Raw genomic sequence first — 19350 nt, forward strand, 5'->3', positions numbered from 1 at the left:
TATACTGTTCTGGCATTGGAACTCTATACTGTATTGGAACTCTATACTGTTCTGGCATTGGAACTCTACACTGTATTGGAACTCTACACTGTATTGGAACTATACACTTTATTGGAACTCTACACTGTATTGGAACTCTATACTGTTCTGGCATTGGAACTCTACACTGTATTGGAACTCTACACTGTATTGGAACTCTACACTGTATTGGAACTCTACACTGCATTGGAACTCTACACTGTATTGGAACTCTACACTGTTCTGGCATTGGAACTCTATACTGTATTGGAACTCAATTCTGTATTGGAACTCTATACTGTATTGGAACTCTATACTGTATTGGAACTCTACACTGTTCTGGCATTGGAACTCTATACTGTATCGGAGCTCTACACTGTATTGGAACTCTACAATGTTCCTGCATTGGAACTCTATACTGTATTGGAACTCTATACTGTATTGGAACGCTACACTGTATTGGAACCCTACACTGGTCTGATATTGGATCTCTATACTGTTCTGGTATTGGAACTCTATACTCTTCTGGTATTGGAACTCTATACTGTATTGGAACTCTATACTGTTCTGGTATAGGAACTCTTTACTGTATTGGAACTCTACACTGTATTGGAACTCTATACTGTATTGGAACAATATACTGTTCTGGCATTAGAAGTCTACACTGTATTGGAACTCTACACTGTATTGGAACTCTACACTGTATTGGAACTCTTTACTGTTCTGGCATTGGAACTCAACACTGTATTGGAACTCTATACTGTTCTGGTATTGGAACTTTACACTGTATTGGAACTCTATACTGTTCTGGTATTGGAACTCTACACTGTGTTGGAACTCTATACTGTTCTGGTATTGGAACTCTACACTGTATTGGAACTCTATACTGTTCTGGTATTGGAACTCTATACTGTTCTGGTGTTGGAACTCTACACTGTATTGGAACTCTATACTGTATTTGAACTCTGTACTGTATTGGAACTCTACACTGTTCTGGCATTGGAACTCTATACTGTATCGGAACTCTACACTGTATTGGAACTCTATACTGTATTGGAACTCTATACAGTATTGGAACTCTACACTGTTCCTGTATTGGAACTATATACTGTATTGGAACTCTATACTCCATTGTAACTCTATACTGTATTGGAACTCTATACTGTATTGGAACTCTACACTGTATTGGAACTCTACAATGTTCCTGCATTGGAACTCTATACTGTATTGGAACTCTATACTGTATTGGAACGCTACACTGTATTGGAACCCTACACTGGTCTGATATTGGCTCTCTATACTGTTCTGGTATTGGAACTCTATACTCTTCTGGTATTGGAACTCTATACTGTATTGGAACTCTATACTGTTCTGGTATTGGAACTCTGTACTGTATTGGAACTCTACACTGTATTGGAACTCTACACTGTATTGGAACAATATACTGTTCTGGCATTGGAAGTCTACACTGTATTGGAACTCTACACTGTATTGGAACTCTACACTGTATTGGAACTCTTTACTGTTCTGGCATTGGAACTCAACACTGTATTGGAACTCTATACTGTTCTGGTATTGGAACTTTACACTGTATTGGAACTCCATACTGTTCTGGTATTGGAATTCTAAACTGTGTTGGAACTCTATACTGTTCTGGTATTGGAACTCTACACTGTATTGGAACTCTATACTGTTCTAGCATTGGATCTCTATACTGTTCTGGTATTGGAACTCTATACTGTTCTGGTGTTGGAACTCTACACTGTTCTGGCATTGGAACTCTATACTGTATCGGAACTCTACACTGTATTGGAACTCTATACTGTATTGGAACTCTATACAGTATTGGAACTCTACACTGTTCCTGTATTGGAACTATATACTGTATTGGAACTCTATACTCCATTGTAACTCTATACTGTATTGGAACTCCATACTGTATTGGAACTCTATACTGTATTGGAACTCTATACTGTATTGGAACTCTACACTGTATTGGAACTCTACACTGTATTGGAACGCTATACTGTTATGGTATTGGAACTCTATACTATTATGGTATTAGAACTCTACACTATATTGGAAGTCTATACTGTTCTGGTATTGGAACTCTATACTGCATTGGAACACTACACTGTATTGGAACTCTATACTGTATTGGAACTCTACACTGTATTGGAACTCTATACTGTATTGGAACTCTATACTGTATTGGAACTCTACACTGTATTGGATCTCTATACTCTTATGGTATTGGAACTCTATACTGTTCTGGTATTGGAACTCTATACTGTTCTGGCATTGGAACTCTATACTGTATTGGAACTCTATACTGTATTGGAACTCTATACTGTTCTGGTATTGGAACTCTATACTGTATTGGAACTCTATACTGTTCTGGTATTGGAACTCTATACTGTTCTGGTCTTGGAACTCTACACTGTATCTACACTGTATTGGAACTCTACACTGTTCTGGTCTTGGAACTCTATACTGTTCTGTTCTTGGAACTCTATACTGTTCTAGTCTTGGAACTCTACACTGTTCTTGTCTTGGAACTCTATACTGTATTGGAACTCTATACTGTATTGGAACTCTTCACTATTCTGGTCTTGGAACTCTACACTGTTCTGGTCTTGGAACTCTATACTGTTCTGGTCTTGGAACTCTACACAGTTCTGGTATTGGAGCTCTATACTATATTGGAACTCTATACAGTATTGGAACTCTACACTGTTCCTGCATTGGAACTATATACTGTATTGGAACTCTATACTCTATTGTAACTCTATACTGTATTGGAACTCCATACTGTATTGGAACTCTATACTGTATTGGAACTCTATACTGTATTGGAACTCTACACTGTATTGGAACTCTACACTGTATTGGAACGCTATACTGTTATGGTATTGGAACTCTATACTATTATGGTATTAGAACTCTACACTATATTGGAACTCTATACTGTTCTGGTATTGGAACTCTATACTGCATTGGAACACTACACTGTATTGGAACTCTATACTGTATTGGAACTCTACACTGTATTGGAACTCTATACTGTATTGGAACTCTATACTGTATTGGAACTCTATACTGTATTGGAACTCTACACTGTATTGGATCTCTATACTCTTATGGTATTGGAACTCTATACTGTTCTGGTATTGGAACTCTATACTGTTCTGGCATTGGAACTCTATACTGTATTGGAACTCTATACTGTATTGGAACTCTACACTGTATTGGAACTCTATACTGTTCTGGTATTGGAACTCTATACTGTATTGGAACTCTATACTGTTCTGGTATTGGAACTCTATACTGTTCTGGTCTTGGAACTCTACACTGTATTGGAACTCTACACTGTTCTGGTCTTGGAACTCTATACTGTTCTGTTCTTGGAACTCTATACTGTTCTAGTCTTGGAACTCTACCCTGTTCTGGTCTTGGAACTCTATACTGTATTGGAACTCTATACTGTTCTGGTCTTGGAACTCTACACAGTTCTGGTATTGGAGCTCTATACTATATTGGAACTCTATACTGTATTGGAACTCTATACTGTATTGGAACTCTATACTGTTCTGGTATTGGAACTCTATACTCTATTCGAACTCTTTACTGTTCTGGTCTTGGAACTCTATACTGTTCTGGTATTGGAACTCTACACTGTATTGGAACTCTATACTGTATTGGAACTCTATACTGTTCTGGCATTGGAACTCTATACTGTATTGGAACTCTATACTGTTCTGGTCTTGGAACTCTATACTGTTTTGGAACTCTATACTGTATTGGAACTCTATACTGTTCTGGCATTGGAACTCTACACTGTTCTTGTCTTGGAACTCTACACTGTATTGGAACTCTATACTGTATTGGAACTCTACACTGGAACTCTACACTGTTCTGGTCTTGGAACTCTACACCGTTCTGGTATTGGAACTCTATACTGTATTGGAACTCTATACTGTTCTGGTCTTGGAACTCTACACAGTTCTGGTATTGGAACTCTATACTGTATTGGAACTCTATACTGTTCTTGTCTTGGAACTCTATACTGTATTGGAACTATACTGTATTGGAACTCTATACTGTATTGGAACTCTATACTCTTATGGTATTGGAACTCTATACTGTTCTGGTCTTGGAACTCTATACTGTATTGGAACTATACTGTATTGGAACTCTATACTGTATTGGAACTCTATACTCTTATGGTATTGGAACTCTATACTGTTCTGGTATTGGAACTCTACACTGTTCTGGTATTGGAACTCTATACTGTTCTGGTATTGGAACTCTACACTGTTCTGGTATTGGAACTCTACACTGTTTTGGTATTGGTGCTCTACACTGTTCTGGTATTGGAACTCTACACTGTTCTGGTATTGGAACTCTACACTGTTCTGGTATTGGAGCTCTACACTCTTCTGCTATTGGAGCTCTACACTGTTCTGGTATTGGAACTCTACACCGTTTTGGTATTGGAGCTCTACACTGTTCTGGTATTGGAACTCTACACTGTTTTGGTATTGGAACTCTACACTGTTTTGGTATTGGAGCTCTACACTGTTCTGGTATTGGAACTCTACACTGTTTTGGTATTGGAGCTCTACACTGTACTACATAAATGAATGACATCTGAATCTGGAGGGGATACGTTACTTGGCCATTGGTTCGTGGCCATTTAAATTCAAATTCAAACTGGCATTAATCAGTATTGATTGTCTCAGAAGTTTTAACATACACATGAAAGAACTCTGAATGGATGATGAATGTTTATGTGATCATCGTTCAAGTTTCAGAGAGGGTATATTTTACTTATATTGTTTATCGTTTTTATCTAACCGAGTTCTTTTGGTAAAAACTAGTCCTCATATTTGACCACTTTCGTCCCCACTTGTTCTCTTCATGGCTATAGGGAGTCCACTAAAAGGCCAGTCTGAATATCGACTGAAGAAATGGTACAGGAGGTGCCACAGCTGCTACTAATAGCCACTATGTAGACCAGGAAAATGCACTTTATTTCAGGGATTATCTATAGTGGGGCCATATTAAATATTAAAGGCCTCAATGTGGGTGTGAATGGGGACCGTGTGTTTTTACACGGTGTATGATTGTGAAGTCCCCCCCTCTTTAAGTTAGCACTTAGGAGACATGTTCAGTTCATCTGGATCTAGGTTATGTTTATCTCCACTGGTTACTAGCTATTTTGCTTTGTAATTCTCAGGCTTAATTTTAATTTTCACATTCAGATTAGTCACACTTTGAAGATATTCCGTTGTCTGTTTCCTCTTTCTGAAGAAATATACAAAGAAACCAGTGCAATCTAAATCAACAATCTGAAACACGATTCCATCCAGTAAGTTCTTCAGAAAGAGAAAATGACTGTTGTGCTTCCCTGTCTGTTGTTCGCAACAGCATCTACTCTTATTTAGTATGTTTAACTTAAACACTTGCCTGTTAACTTTAATAATATTGAAGTAAAAATTGTGTTTATTAACAATTCAAATGTTAAGATTTGTTTTTCAGTAAATTAACATTTTAAGGATGAATGTGTTTGCCTTGCCTCTGAGGGTTGTCTGCTAATGCTGATGTTCTAATTTTTAGTAGCCCCCACGAGTCCCTACACAGTTACTTGATCTATTGGAAACTGTGATATCAACACAGCTGGATTTCAAGTCTGTAAAGATGTCTTTGTCATAAGCATTTGTAATGCACTTTGACTAGCATAGAAAACTGAAATGTTATCATTTGCCCTGTTTTGTTTGTACTTTGTGTTTCAATTTAAATATTGGGGTTATGTAGTAGCTCACCTGCTGTGACCTCACAGTAGGTGACGTAAAGCAGGAAGAGTAATTACATTTAAACAATGGAATGTGAATATTTATGTTATTATTTCACCAAACTTCATAATAATTTCTCTGATATGGTACGAAAGGTTTGACAATCATTATTTACATTTTATAATTATGGTATTGGCATTGAGGATCGGTTTGTGAAATTGACATGTGGATATGACTTTGAACAATATGGAGCACATTTGTTTTGGCCTAATTGAAGTTCAGTTTTTTAATAATCAGCGCTAGGGCAGTGAGCTGTGGTATTAGAACCTGTAATGATATGAATTAACTTCATGATGCTGAGGAAACAGAAGTGCCATAACTTCCTTACCAATATTATTCTCATTTTGATTTTCAAGATCACCATGTAGTTGAATTAGGATTTTTCTGCAATTTAAACAATCTAATTTAATAATTCTGGGCTCCCGAATGACACAGCGGTCTAAGGCAGTGCATCTCAGTGCTAGAGGCGTCACTACAAGACCCTGGTTTGATTCCAGATCTTGGTTCGAATCCCTTGTTATCGGTTGCAACACTCACTACCGAGTTCCAAACTGTCTCTGGAAGCAGTTTCAGCACAATAACTGTTCATTGGGAGCTTCATGAAATGGGTTTCCATGACCGAGCAGCCGCACACAAGCCTAAGATCACCATGCGCAATGCCAAGCGTTGGCTGGAGTGGTGTAAAGCTTGATGCCATTGGACTCTGGAGCAGTGGAAATGTGTTCTCTGGAGTGATGAATCCCGCTTGACCATCTAGCAGTCCGACAGATGAATTTGGGTGTGGTGGATGCCAGGAGAACGCTACCTGCCCCAATGCATTGTGACAACTGTAAAGTTTGGTGGACGAGGAATAATGTCTTAGGCTGTTTTTCCATGGTTCGGGCTAGGCCCTCAGTTCCAGTGGAGGGAAATTTTAACACTACAGCATACAACGTCATTCTACATGATTCTTGGCAAGAGTTTGGGAAAGGCCCTTTCCTGTTTCAGCATGACAATGCCCCCGTGCACAAAGTGAGGTCCTTACAGTAATGGTTTATCGAGATTGATGTGTAAGAACTTGACTGGTCTTTACAGAGCCCTGACCTCAACCCCATCGAACAACTTTGGGATGAACTGGAACACCGACTGCGAGCCTAATCGCCCAACATCAGTGCCCGAACTCCCTAATTCTCTTATGACTGAATGGAAGCAAGTCCCCGCAGCAATGGTCCAACATCCAGTGGAAAGCCTTAACAGAAGACTGGAGACTGTTACAGCAGCAAAGGGGGGACCAACTCCATATTACTGTCCATGATTTTGGAATTAAATGTTCGACAAGCAAGGGTCCAGATACACTACATGACTAAAAGTATCTCTGACGCTGAAACGACTAGCATGAGTCTGGTTCCTCTCAAAGTTTCTGCCTTCCAGGGATCATTTCCTTACCACTGTTCTTCCACTTTTTTAGGATCTTGGTCGGTTTACTGCAAACAACAACTTTTGGGGCTTTATGAAAATGTTTGATTGACTGGTGGTATCCTGTGTCCTGTCCAGGTGGGTGTTCATCTATGAGAAAGGCTACCAGTCGTCAGACACGGCCGTGGGTTCCGTCTTGACTAAGATGAAGGGGGTGGGTTACACCAATGTGACCGGAGAGGAGAGGATCTGGGACGTGGCTGACTATGTCTTCCCTGTACAGGTGGGTCATTGGCTGAGTGTGGACCTACTAAGGTATTATTGTTATAAGAAGGACATTTTACTGAATGAATGAGTGACCTGAAAGGTCACAGATCTCTAGAACCTCTAGGAACAGTGTTCTGTAGTAGTGGTGTAATAGTAGTGTGGTAGTGGTGTAATAGTAGTGTGGTAGTTGTGTAGTAGTAGTGTGGTAGTTGTGTAGTAAGGCAATAGTAGTGTAGTAAGGTAATAGTAGTGTAGTAATAGTGTGATAAGTTAATAGCATCATAGTAGTAGTGTAGTAGTGCAATAGTATTGTAGTAGTAGTGTGGTAGTAGTGTAGAAAGGTAATAGTAGTGTAATGTAGTAGTAGTGTAATAGTATTGTAATATTAGTGTAGTAGTGTAGTAGCAGTGTAATAAGGTAATAGTGGTGTAATAGTAGTGTAGTAAGGTAATAGTAGTTTAGCAGTAGTGTAATAGTAGTGTGGTTGTATTGTAGTAAGGTGCAGTAATAGTAGTGTAGTAATGTAATAGTAGTGTAACAGTAGTGTAACAGTAGTGTAGTGAGGTAATTGTCGTGTAGTATTGTAGTAGTGTAATAGTAAGGTAATAGTAGGTTAGTATTGTAGTAGTGTATTGGTAGTGTGGTAGTATTGTAATTGTAGTAGTAGTAGTGTAGTAAGGTAATAGTAGTGTAGTAGTAGTCTAGTAAGGTAATAGTATTGTAATAGTAGTGTAGTAGTTTAGTAAGGTAAAAGGTATGTAGTGGAATTGTAATAGTATTGCAATAGTGTAATAAGAAGGTAATGGTAGCGTGGTGGTAGTGTTGTAGTTTAGTGGTTTTGTAGTAGTAGTGTAGTAAGGTAGTAGTAGTGTAGTAGTAGTGTAGTAGTGTAGTAAGGTAATAGTAGTGTAGTAGTATTGTAATAGTAGTGTAGTAGTGTCATAAGGTAATAGTAGTGTAATAGTAGTGTAGTAGTATTGTAATAGTAGTGTAGTAGTGTCATAAGGTAATAGTAGTGTAGTAGTGTCATAAGGTAATAGTAGTGTAGTGGTATTGTAATAGTAGTGTAGTGGTATTGTAATAGTAGTGTAGTAGTATTGTAATAGTAGTGTAGCAGTGTCTTAAGGTAATAGTATTGTAATAGTAGTGTAGTAAGGTAATAGTAGTGTAGCAGTGTCTTAAGGTAATAGTAGTGTAATAGTAGTGTAGTAGTATTGTAATAGTAGTGTAGTAGTATTGTAATAGTAGTGTAGTAGTATTGTAATAGTAGTGTAGTAGTATTGTAATAGTAGTGTAGTAGTATTGTAATAGTAGTGTAGTAGTATTGTAATAGTAGTGTAGTAGTGTCATAAGGTAATAGTATTGTAATAGTAGTGTAGTGGTATTGTAATAGTAGTGTAGTAGTGTCATAAGGTAATAGTATTGTAATAGTAGTGTAGTAGTATTGTAATAGTAGTGTAGTAGTGTCATAAGGTAATAGTATTGTAATAGTAGTGTAGTAGTATTGTAATAGTAGTGTAGCAGTGTCATAAGGTAATAGTATTGTAATAGTAGTGTAGTGGTATTGTAATAGTAGTGTAGTAGTGTCATAAGGTAATAGTAGTGTAGTAGTAGTGTAGTAGTGTCATAAGGTAATAGTAGTGTAGTGGTATTGTAATAGTAGTGTAGTAGTGTCATAAGGTAATAGTAGTGTAGTAGTAGTGTAGTAGTGTCATAAGGTAATAGTAGTGTAGTGGTATTGTAATAGTAGTGTAGTAGTGTCATAAGGTAATAGTATTGTAATAGTAGTGTAGTGGTATTGTAATAGTAGTGTAGTAGTGTCATAAGGTAATAGTATTGTAATAGTAGTGTAGTGGTATTGTAATAGTAGTGTAGTAGTATTGTAATAGTAGTGTAGTGGTATTGTAATAGTAGTGTAGTAGTGTCATAAGGTAATAGTATTGTAATAGTAGTGTAGTAGTATTGTAATAGTAGTGTAGTAGTGTCATAAGGTAATAGTATTGTAATAGTAGTGTAGTAGTATTGTAATAGTAGTGTAGTAGTGTCATAAGGTAATAGTATTGTAATAGTAGTGTAGTGGTATTGTAATAGTAGTGTAGTAGTGTCATAAGGTAATAGTAGTGTAATAGTAGTGTAGTGGTATTGGATTAGTAGTGTAGTAGTGTCGTAAGGTAATAGTAGTGTAATAGTAGTGTAGTAGTGTCATAAGGTAATAGTAGTGTAATAGTAGTGTAATAGTAGTTTAGTAGTAGTGTAGTAAGGTAATAGTAGTGTAGTGGTAGTGTAGTAGTATTGTTCTTGTGGTGTAGTAAGATAGTAGTAGTGTAATAGTAGTGTAGTAGTATTGTAATAGTAGTGTAGAAATGTAATAGTAGTGTAATAGTAGTGTAGTAGTAATTCAGTAGTAGTGTAGTAAGGTAATAGTAGTGTAATAGTAGTGTAGTAGTAGTTTAGTAGTAGTGTAGTAAGGTAATAGTAGTGTAGTGGTAGTGTAGTAGTATTGTACTTGTGGTGTAGTAAGGTAGTAGTAGTGTAATAGTAATGTAATAGTAGTGTAATAGTAGTGTAGTAGTGTACTAAGGTTAAAGTTGTGTAGTAGAATTGTTCTAGTAGTGCAATAGTGTAATAATAAGGTAATAGCATTGTGGTAGTAGTGTTGTAGTTGTTTAGTGGCATTGTAGTAGAAGTGTAATAGGAGTGTAGTAGTAGTAGTGTAATAGTAGTAGTGTAGTAAGGTAACAGTAGTGTAGTAGTAGTGTAGGAAGGTAATATTATCGTAGTAGTGTAATAGTAGTAGTGTAGTAAGGTAACAGTAGTGTAGTAGTAGTGTAGGAAGGTAATATTATCGTAGTAGTGTAATAGTAGTAGTGTAGTAAGGTAACAGTAGTGTAGTAGTAGTGTAGGAAGGTAATATTATCGTAGTAGTGTAATAGTAGTAGTGTTGATGTATTGTAATAGTAGCATAGTAGTATTTTAGTAGTAGTGTTGATGTATTGTAATAGTAGTGTAGTAGTATTTTAGTAGTAGTGTTGATGTATTGTAATAGTAGCGTAGTAGTATTTTAGTAGTAGTGTTGATGTATTGTAATAGTAGTGTAGTAGTATTTTAGTAGTAGTGTTGATGTATTGTAATAGTAGCATAGTAGTATTTTAGTAGTAGTGTTGATGTATTGTAATAGTAGTGTAGTAGTATTTTAGTAGTAGTGTTGATGTATTGTAATAGTAGTGTAGTAGTATTTTAGTAGTAGTGTTGATGTATTGTAATAGTAGCATAGTAGTATTTTAGTAGTAGTGTTGATGTATTGTAATAGTAGTGTAGTAGTATTTTAGTAGTAGTGTTGATGTATTGTAATAGTAGCATAGTAGTATTTTAGTAGTAGTGTTGATGTATTGTAATAGTAGTGTAGTAGTATTTTAGTAGTAGTGTTGATGTATTGTAATAGTAGCATAGTAGTATTTTAGTAGTAGTGTTGATGTATTGTAATAGTAGCATAGTAGTATTTTAGTAGTAGTGTTGATGTATTGTAATAGTAGTGTAGTAGTATTTTAGTAGTAGTGTTGATGTATTGTAATAGTAGTGTAGTAGTATTTTAGTAGTAGTGTTGATGTATTGTAATAGTAGCATAGTAGTATTTTAGTAGTAGTGTTGATGTATTGTAATAGTAGTGTAGTAGTATTTTAGTAGTAGTGTTGATGTATTGTAATAGTAGCATAGTAGTATTTTAGTAGTAGTGTTGATGTATTGTAATAGTAGTGTAGTAGTATTTTAGTAGTAGTGTTGATGTATTGTAATAGTAGTGTAGTAGTATTTTAGTAGTAGTGTTGATGTATTGTAATAGTAGTGTAGTATAAAGTACTACAGAGAGATTCATCTACGGAAGTCAGAAGACATCTGACAGACTGACGAAGATAAAGATTACAGAGACAGGAGTTTAAAACACTCACATCCTGATTGTCAACAAACAGGCGTGAGAGAGAGAGAAACTGTACCTAACTTTCCCCAGCGGTTCTTTTTGTACGCACCCTGATCCTGCTCACACGTTAGGCAAATACAGAGACAAACATGAGACTCTCTGTAAACAAAGTGACAGTTCATTGTTTGCCCGTGTCTAAGCCGTAAAGAAAACACCACTGTGTGCTCTGAGAGGCGTGACCACGGTTGGTCTATCTCATTCGGAACTGGTTGACTGACGGTCACGAGGAGGGAGATCAATGTCAAAGAAGATGATAAAACACATATCAAGATGATACAGTCTGTCATCTTATGTCCGTATCTGTTTACCTATAATATTCAAGATATCTACCTGAATATGACCTTGTCTGTTATAATGATCTATGGCGTTTGTTTATCTATTCACGGTATCTACCTGAGTATCATGGTGATTTCCAAAACAATTACATTGATACTGGTTATATAGTATTGGATTCAGTTATTCAACACTGTGTTACACCCAAAAGCATTTACAGTAGTATGAAAATCGGTAGTACATTGAGCATTTACAGTAGTATGAAAATAGGTAATACATTGAACATTTACAGTAGTATGAAAATAGGTAAAACATTGAGCATTTACAGTAGTATGAAAATAGGTAGTATGTTGAGCATTTACAGTAGTATGAAAATAAGTAATACATTGAGCATTTACAGTAGTATGAAAATAGGTAGTACATTGAGCATTTACAGTAGTATGAAAATAGGTAATACATTGAGCATTTACAGTAGTATGAAAATAGGTAGCACATTGAGCATTTACAGTAGTATGAAAATAGGTAGCACATTGAGCATTTACAGTAGTATGAAAATAGGTAGCACATTGAGCATTTACAGTAGTATGAAAATAGGTAGCACATTGAGCATTTACAGTAGTATGAAAATAGGTAGTACATTGAGCATTTACAGTAGCATGAAAATAGGTAATTAATTCAGCATTTACAGTAGTATGAAAATAGGTAGTACATTGAGCATTTACTGTAGTATGAAAATAGGTAGCACATTGAGCATTTACAGTAGTATGAAAATAGGTAGCACATTGAGCATTTACAGTAGTAGTAGTACAAATGGTCTTGTACTATTGTCACTACACAGACATATCTTAATTAGATTCATCCACAATTCAATTATACTGACTAACTGCATTGTCAATTAGCTGCCATTCTATAACATTGACAGGAATTGATGCTATCCCATCTGTCTCTTCACACGATAATAACCACTTCTTCCCGATGTGGTCACAATCAGTGACCGAAATTACTCAAGCTTGCCATGCAGACGTGGGTTTAAATACTATTTAATATCTTTCAAATACATTAGCCTGCCTTGAGTGTCAGACGGCCGAGGTTTTCGTTTTAGAAAGCTTGGGCAAGCTCACAGGTAAGTTTAATCAAGCTCAACTAAATTATTTTAAATAGTACTTGAACCCAGGTCTGATGACATCTAATGCAGTTACCCAGGCAGGAGGGCTCCAGTACCAGTCCTTATTAATGCAGGGCCACATGTACTGTGCTATGTATGGCCTCTACATATGAGTTAGTTTACATTGACGTGAACGACATCATGGTCAAGACTCGGGAGAGGGCCAATAGAAGGAAACCGGATAGCGAGGGACATAGAAATAGTGTTACTAGAACGAGGAAGTGCCTAGGCCAGGGCTATTTTACTGCACCCTCATGTTAATTCAGTCATTATATTTCTATGGGGAGGGGCTATAAGGTCTGTTACCATAACAACGGTGACAAAAGGTTTGTCATGTTGTAACAAATGTTACACATTTAGACCAGTGAACTATCAAGTTAGTTGGGACAGCCCAGTAGGTAGAGAGGAAAGATTATATATATTTTTCCAACTGACCAAGAAGGGTATGTCTGGTCTATGGTCTTATGTTTATTATTTTCATTGAATGCACTATCAAATGCTGAATCTATAAGTACTGGGGGCTGATGGGAGAAAAGAGGTGTCAAAAAAGGCTTGTCTTTTGCACTGTGGGAGGAGAGAGAGTAATGTCGCTTTCAAAACAACTCGGAACTGGGAAATCTCTGACTTCAGTGCTGTTCAAAACAATGAGCACCAAAAAAAACAACCTTCAACAGTCATCCAATTCAGAATTCCAACTCGGGAACTCTGGCCTCTTTTTAGAGCTCCGAATGTCTGACCTGAATATCACTGACGTCGTATTTTTTAAATTCCCAGTTGTTTTGAACGCGGCATCTGTTTGCGACCTAGAATCAATAGAAAGGTTCTAGAGAATTTAATCTGTAAAGTGTTTTTTTTTTAGATCTCTGTTAGGCATTTGGAATAAGCGTAAAGCATTCCCGTTCTGGCGCGCCTCTCCAAACAGTGGATGGATTGATTGATTGATTATAGGCTTCCAAACGGAGTTGCGGAACAATTGAAAGCAACCGGTTTTAAGGGGGATCAGTTATTTTTGTTGCCACGCCGATATTTCTTTCCTTTTTAAGGCTGGGGAAGTTGTTATTCTACTTGTAGGGGTCGTTTGCAACAATTGGATGTGCATTTCGATAATAACGATCCCAAAAAGGAAAATATTTGGGTTAAAATAAATACAATATCATACAAACTATCAAAAAAGAAATTACCTAAACAAAATCAACCTGCTTTTCTTTAAAAAAACTCATTCTAATCAGGTCTCAACACAGGCGCAGAATCCTCCTGTGAGGACGGGATATGTCCTAGCGACAATAGTGCTTCTGCCGGGATGCCTTGGAGCCCCAAAAACTTCTTAGCTGCAGATATAATGATAGTCTGCTTCCTGGACTTCTTAGACAATTTATTTTATTTCTATTTCACCTTTATTTATCCAGGTAGGCTAGTTAAGAACAAGTTCTCATTTACAACTGCGACCTGGCCAAGATAAAGCAAAACAGTGCGACACAAACAACAACACATGGAATAAAGAAAACATAGTCAATAATACAGTAGAACGAAAGAAAACAAAAAGTTGTGCTGTACAATTAATCACTGTGGCTATACAGAGCCTTCAGAAAGTATTCAGACCCCTTGACTTTTTCCACATTTTGTTGTGTTACAGCTTTACTCTAAATATATTACATGTTTTTTTTCCCTCATCAATCTACACACAATACCCCATAGTGACATCACAATACCCCATAGTGACATCACAATACCCCATAGTGACATCACAATACCCCATAATGACATCACAATACCCCATAATGACATCACAATACCCCATAGTGACATCACAATACCCCATAATGACATCACAATACCCCATAGTGACATCACAATACCCCATAGTGACATCACAATACCCCATAATGACATCACAATACCCCATAATGACATCACAATACCCCATAGTGACATCACAATACCCCATAGTGACATCACAATACCCCATAATGACATCACAATACCCCATAATGTCAAAGCAAAAACAGGTTTTAGAAATGTTTCTTAATTTATAATAAAAAATAAAAAAATATATCACATTTACATAAGTATTCAGACCCTTTACTCAGTACTGAAGCACCTTTGCCAGCAATTACAGCCTCAAGTCTTCTTTGGTATGACGTTACAAGCTTGGCGCACCTGTATTTGGGGAGTATCTCCAATTCTTCTCTGCAGATCCTCTCAAGCTCCATCAGGTTGTATGGGGAACATCTATCTCCAAAGATGTTCGATAGGGTTCAAGTCCGGGCTCTTGCTGGGCCACTCAAGGACATTCAGAGACTTGTCCTGAAGCCACTCCTGTGTTGTCTTGACTGTGTGCTTAGGGTCGTTGTCCTGTTGGAAGATGTACCAGTCTGAGGTCCTGAGCGCTCTGAAGCAGGTTTTTATCAAGGATCTCTCTGTACTTTGCCCGTTCATCTTTCCCTCGATCCGGACTAGTCTCCCAGTCCCTTCCAATGAACAACACCCGAACAGCATGATGCTGCCACTGCCATGCTTCACCTTAGGGATGGTGCCAGGTTTCCTCCAGACTTGACGCTTGACATTCAGGCCAAAGAGTTCAATCTTGGGTTCATCAGAAGAGATACTCTTGTTTCTCATTGCCTGAGAGTCTTTAGGTGCCTTTTGGCAAACTCCAATTGGGCTGTCATGTGCCTTTTCCTGAGGAATGGCTTCCGTCTGGTCACTCTACTATAAAGGCCTGATTGATGGAGTGCTGCAGAGATGGTTGTCTTTCTGGAAGGTTCTCCCATCTCCACAGAGGAACTCTAGAGCTCTGTCAGAGTAACCATCAGGTTCTTGGTCCCTCCCTGACCAAAGCCCTTCTCCCCCGATTGCTAGGGAGTCTTGGTGGTTCCAAACTTCTTCCATTTAAGAATGATGGAGGTCACAGTGTTCTTGGGGACCTTCAATGCAGCAGAAATGTTTTTGTTACCCTTCCCCAGATATGTGCCTCGACACAATCCTGTCTCTGAGCTCTACGGAAAATTCCTTTGACCTCGTGGTTTGGTTTTTGCTCTGACATGCAGTGTTAACTGTGGGACCTTATATAGACAGGCCTGTGCCTTTCCAAATAATTTCCAATCAGTTTAATTTATCCCAGGTGGACTCCAATCAAGTTGTAGAAACATCTCAAGGATGATCAATGGAAACAGGATGCACCTGAGCTCAATGTCGAGTCTCATAGCAAAAGGTCTGAATACTCATGTCAATATTGTATTTATTTTAAAATTTGCAAAAATGTCTAAAAACCTGTTTTCGCTTTGTTGTTATGGGATATTGTGTTTAGATTACTGAGGATTTTTATTGATTTAATCCATTTTCGAATAAGGCTGTGACGTGACAGAATGTGAAAAAAGTCAAGGGGTCTGAATACTTTCCGAACGCACTGCATATGCCACAGAATCCACCTTCTTCACATTGAGTGTATCCAGATGACCCGATTGACTTAAAACACTATCAACTGGTTGCCCTGCATCCACCTCCATATCTTCAACACTTCTGCCTCTTACGACTCTCTTCACCACCTCCACATGGGAGATCAGCTGCACAGCCCTGATCCTTCACAACTCAATCTCCTTCACCCTAACAGGGCACTCAAGGAAGTCCAGAGTATGATCCCCATCACAGTTGCAACAATGTCCAATCACAGATTATTCTATTTCATACCCTCCCTTTCTCTCCCTCTCTCTCTCTCTCTCTCCCTCTCCCTCCCTTTCTCTCTCTCTCTCCCTCCCTTTCTCTCTCCTACTCCCTCCCTCCCTCCCTCCCTCCCTCCCTCTCTCTCTCTCTCTCTCTCTCTCTCCCTCCCTTTCTCCTACTCCCTCCCTCTCTCTCTCTCACTCCCTCTCTCCTTCTCTCTCTCCCTCCTCCCCCCCCCTCTCTCTCTCTCGTACCTCAGGGGGACTCTTCTTTTGTGGTGATGACCAACTACATTATGACCAAAGGTCAGAAAATTGAAAAATGTTCTGAGGTAAGTCAACTCCTCTCAAAATACTTTCTTAATTCTTTGTATGTCCTTGCTTTTCCTAAATTTGCACAGAGATCATGATTCAGAAGTGTACAAAAAAAAGTAGGAACACTTGCTCTTTCCGTGACATAGACTGGCCAGGCGAATCCAGGTGAAAGCTATGGTCCCTTATTGATGTCACCTGTTCGAGTGTGTCATGAACTGCAATGCTGCTGGGTTTTTCATGCTCAACAGTTTCCCGTGTGTATCAAGAATGGTCCACCACCCAAAGGACATCCAGCCAACCTCACCCAACTCTGGGACGACATGGAGTCAACATGGACCAGCATCCCTGTGGAACGCTTTTGATGCCTTGTAGAGTGCATGCCCGACGAATTGAGTCTGTTCTGAAGGCAAAAGCGTCTGTAACTCAATATTAGGAAGGTGTTCCTAATGTTTTGTACACTCAGTCTGTGTGTGTATATAACTATATCAGTGGAGGCTGCTGAGGTGAGAGCGGCTCATAATAATGTCTGGAACGGAGACAATGGAACGGCTTCAAATACCTGGAAACCATGGAAACCATGTGTTTGATGTATTTAATACCATTCCACTGATTCCGCTCCTGTCATTACAACAAGCCCGTTCCTCCCAATTAAGGTGCCACCAACCTCCTGTGATATATATATATAAATTTACATATACAGTATATTAGGAAAGTATTCAGACCCATTGACTTTTTCCACATTTTGTTATGTTACAGCCTTGTTCTAAAATTGATTAAATATTATTATTTTTTAAATATCTAAACAAGATACCCCATAATGACAAAGCAAAAAAAAAAAAATTTGACATTTTTGCTTAATGTATTTAAAAAAAACCCATAAGTATTCAGACCCTTTACTCAGTACTTTGCTGAAGCACCTTTGGCAGCGATTACAGCCTCGCGTCTTCTTTGGTATGACGCTACAAGCTTGGCACACCTGTATTTGGGGAGTTTCTCCCATTCTTCTCTGCAGATCCTCTCAAACTCTGTGAGGTTGGATGGGGAGCATCGCTGCACAGCTATTTTCAAGTCTCTCCAGAGATGTTCGATCGGCTTCAAGTCCGGGCTCTGGCTGGGCCACTCAAGGACATTCAGAGACTTGTCCCGAAGCCACTCTTGGCTGTGTGCTTAGAGTCGTTGTCTTGCTGGAACCTGACCCTTCACCCCAGTCTGAGGTCCTTAGTGCTCTGGAGCAGGTTTATATCAAGGATCTCTCGGTACTTTGCTCCGTTCATCTTTCCCTCAATCCTGACTAGTCTCCCAGTCCCTGCTGCTGAAAAACATCCCCATATAATGATGCTGCCACTGTGATGCACAAGATGGCGTCAACAGACATGGCAGCTCTCCTTCTAGATCCTAAGCAATTTTGCAGTATTTAGTTTTTTTTTGTGTGTTATTTCTTACACTATCAGCCCAGAATGTTTCTTGTGATATTACATACAGCCGGAAATAACTTTTGGATATCAGAGCGATGGTAACTCACCAGCATTACGGCCTGGAATACAACTTTCCTGAATTGGATCCTTTGTTCGTACCCCCCAGAGCAATTTAACTCATCCCAGAGGCTGCTCCAAGTTGCCGTCGGCGGAGAAGAGGTGTTCGGAGTGGACTTCTAGTCCGACTCAGGAGGCGGGCGCACCATCCACCGCTTCTGATTATATTACTCCCTAATGTTTAGTCTCTGGACAATAAATTAGACGAGTTCAGGGCGAGGATCTCTTTCCAGAGAGACATCAGTGACTAACATACTCTGTTTCACTGAATCTTGGTTCTCTCGGGATATGGAAACATCTCAAGGATGATCAATGGAAACAGGATGCACCTGAGCTCAATTTTCGAGTCTCATAGCAAAGGGTCTGAATATTTATGTAAATAAGGTATTTCTGTTTTTTATTTTTAATACATTTGCACACAAAACAAAAGGAGTATTATGTGTAGATATTTAATACATTTTAGAATAAGGCTGTAACGTAACAAAATGTGGAAAAGGGGAAGGGGTCTGAATACTTTCCGAATGTACTGTACACTCACTCCAACTCCTGTGTTTCAGCCCCCAAACTCGAAGAATCGATGCAGCTCTGACGCAGACTGTGAAGGGAGATCAGAACGTACGGGAGATGGTAAAGTCCGGACGGCATGGCAGTGTGACAGTGTGGCACAGTCCCCTTCACTAACTCTGGTGTTTCTCAACCTCTGGTCTGCGGACCAGCGCCAGTCTATGGCAAATCACCGGCCAGTCCCTGAGATAGTTAACGGACACTAATGTCGTCAGTTCTACAGTGCTAGTTTGAATGTAAGTTGCCCCCGAGGAGGAAAAAACATTGCTTGTTGGCCCCTGGTATGAAAAAGGTTGAGAAACACTGTGACTAACTAACCCTCCTCACTACCCTC

General features: G+C 38.5%; 1 protein-coding gene across 6 annotated transcripts in view; it reads left to right on the forward strand.

Moving 5' to 3' along the window:
* Positions 1-19350, forward strand: part of LOC110533310 (P2X purinoceptor 1) — a 49381-nt gene that overhangs the window by 10610 nt on the left and 19421 nt on the right. For 2 of the 6 annotated variants that reach the window (XM_036989604.2, XM_036989608.2), the window contains exons 2-4: positions 7407-7551; positions 16866-16937; positions 19010-19079. In XM_036989604.2, coding sequence (XP_036845499.2) covers positions 7407-7551; positions 16866-16937; positions 19010-19079 — 287 coding nt within the window. Of the gene's footprint in view, positions 1-7406; positions 7552-16865; positions 16938-19009; positions 19253-19350 lie in introns of all 6 variants that reach the window. The other 4 variants (XM_036989607.2, XM_090188861.1, XM_090188863.1 and 1 more) reach the window with 2 other exon arrangements.

Source organism: Oncorhynchus mykiss, chromosome 10 (assembly GCF_057628025.1).
Source record: "Oncorhynchus mykiss isolate SJ-2025 chromosome 10, ASM5762802v1, whole genome shotgun sequence".
NCBI lineage: Eukaryota > Metazoa > Chordata > Actinopteri > Salmoniformes > Salmonidae > Oncorhynchus > Oncorhynchus mykiss.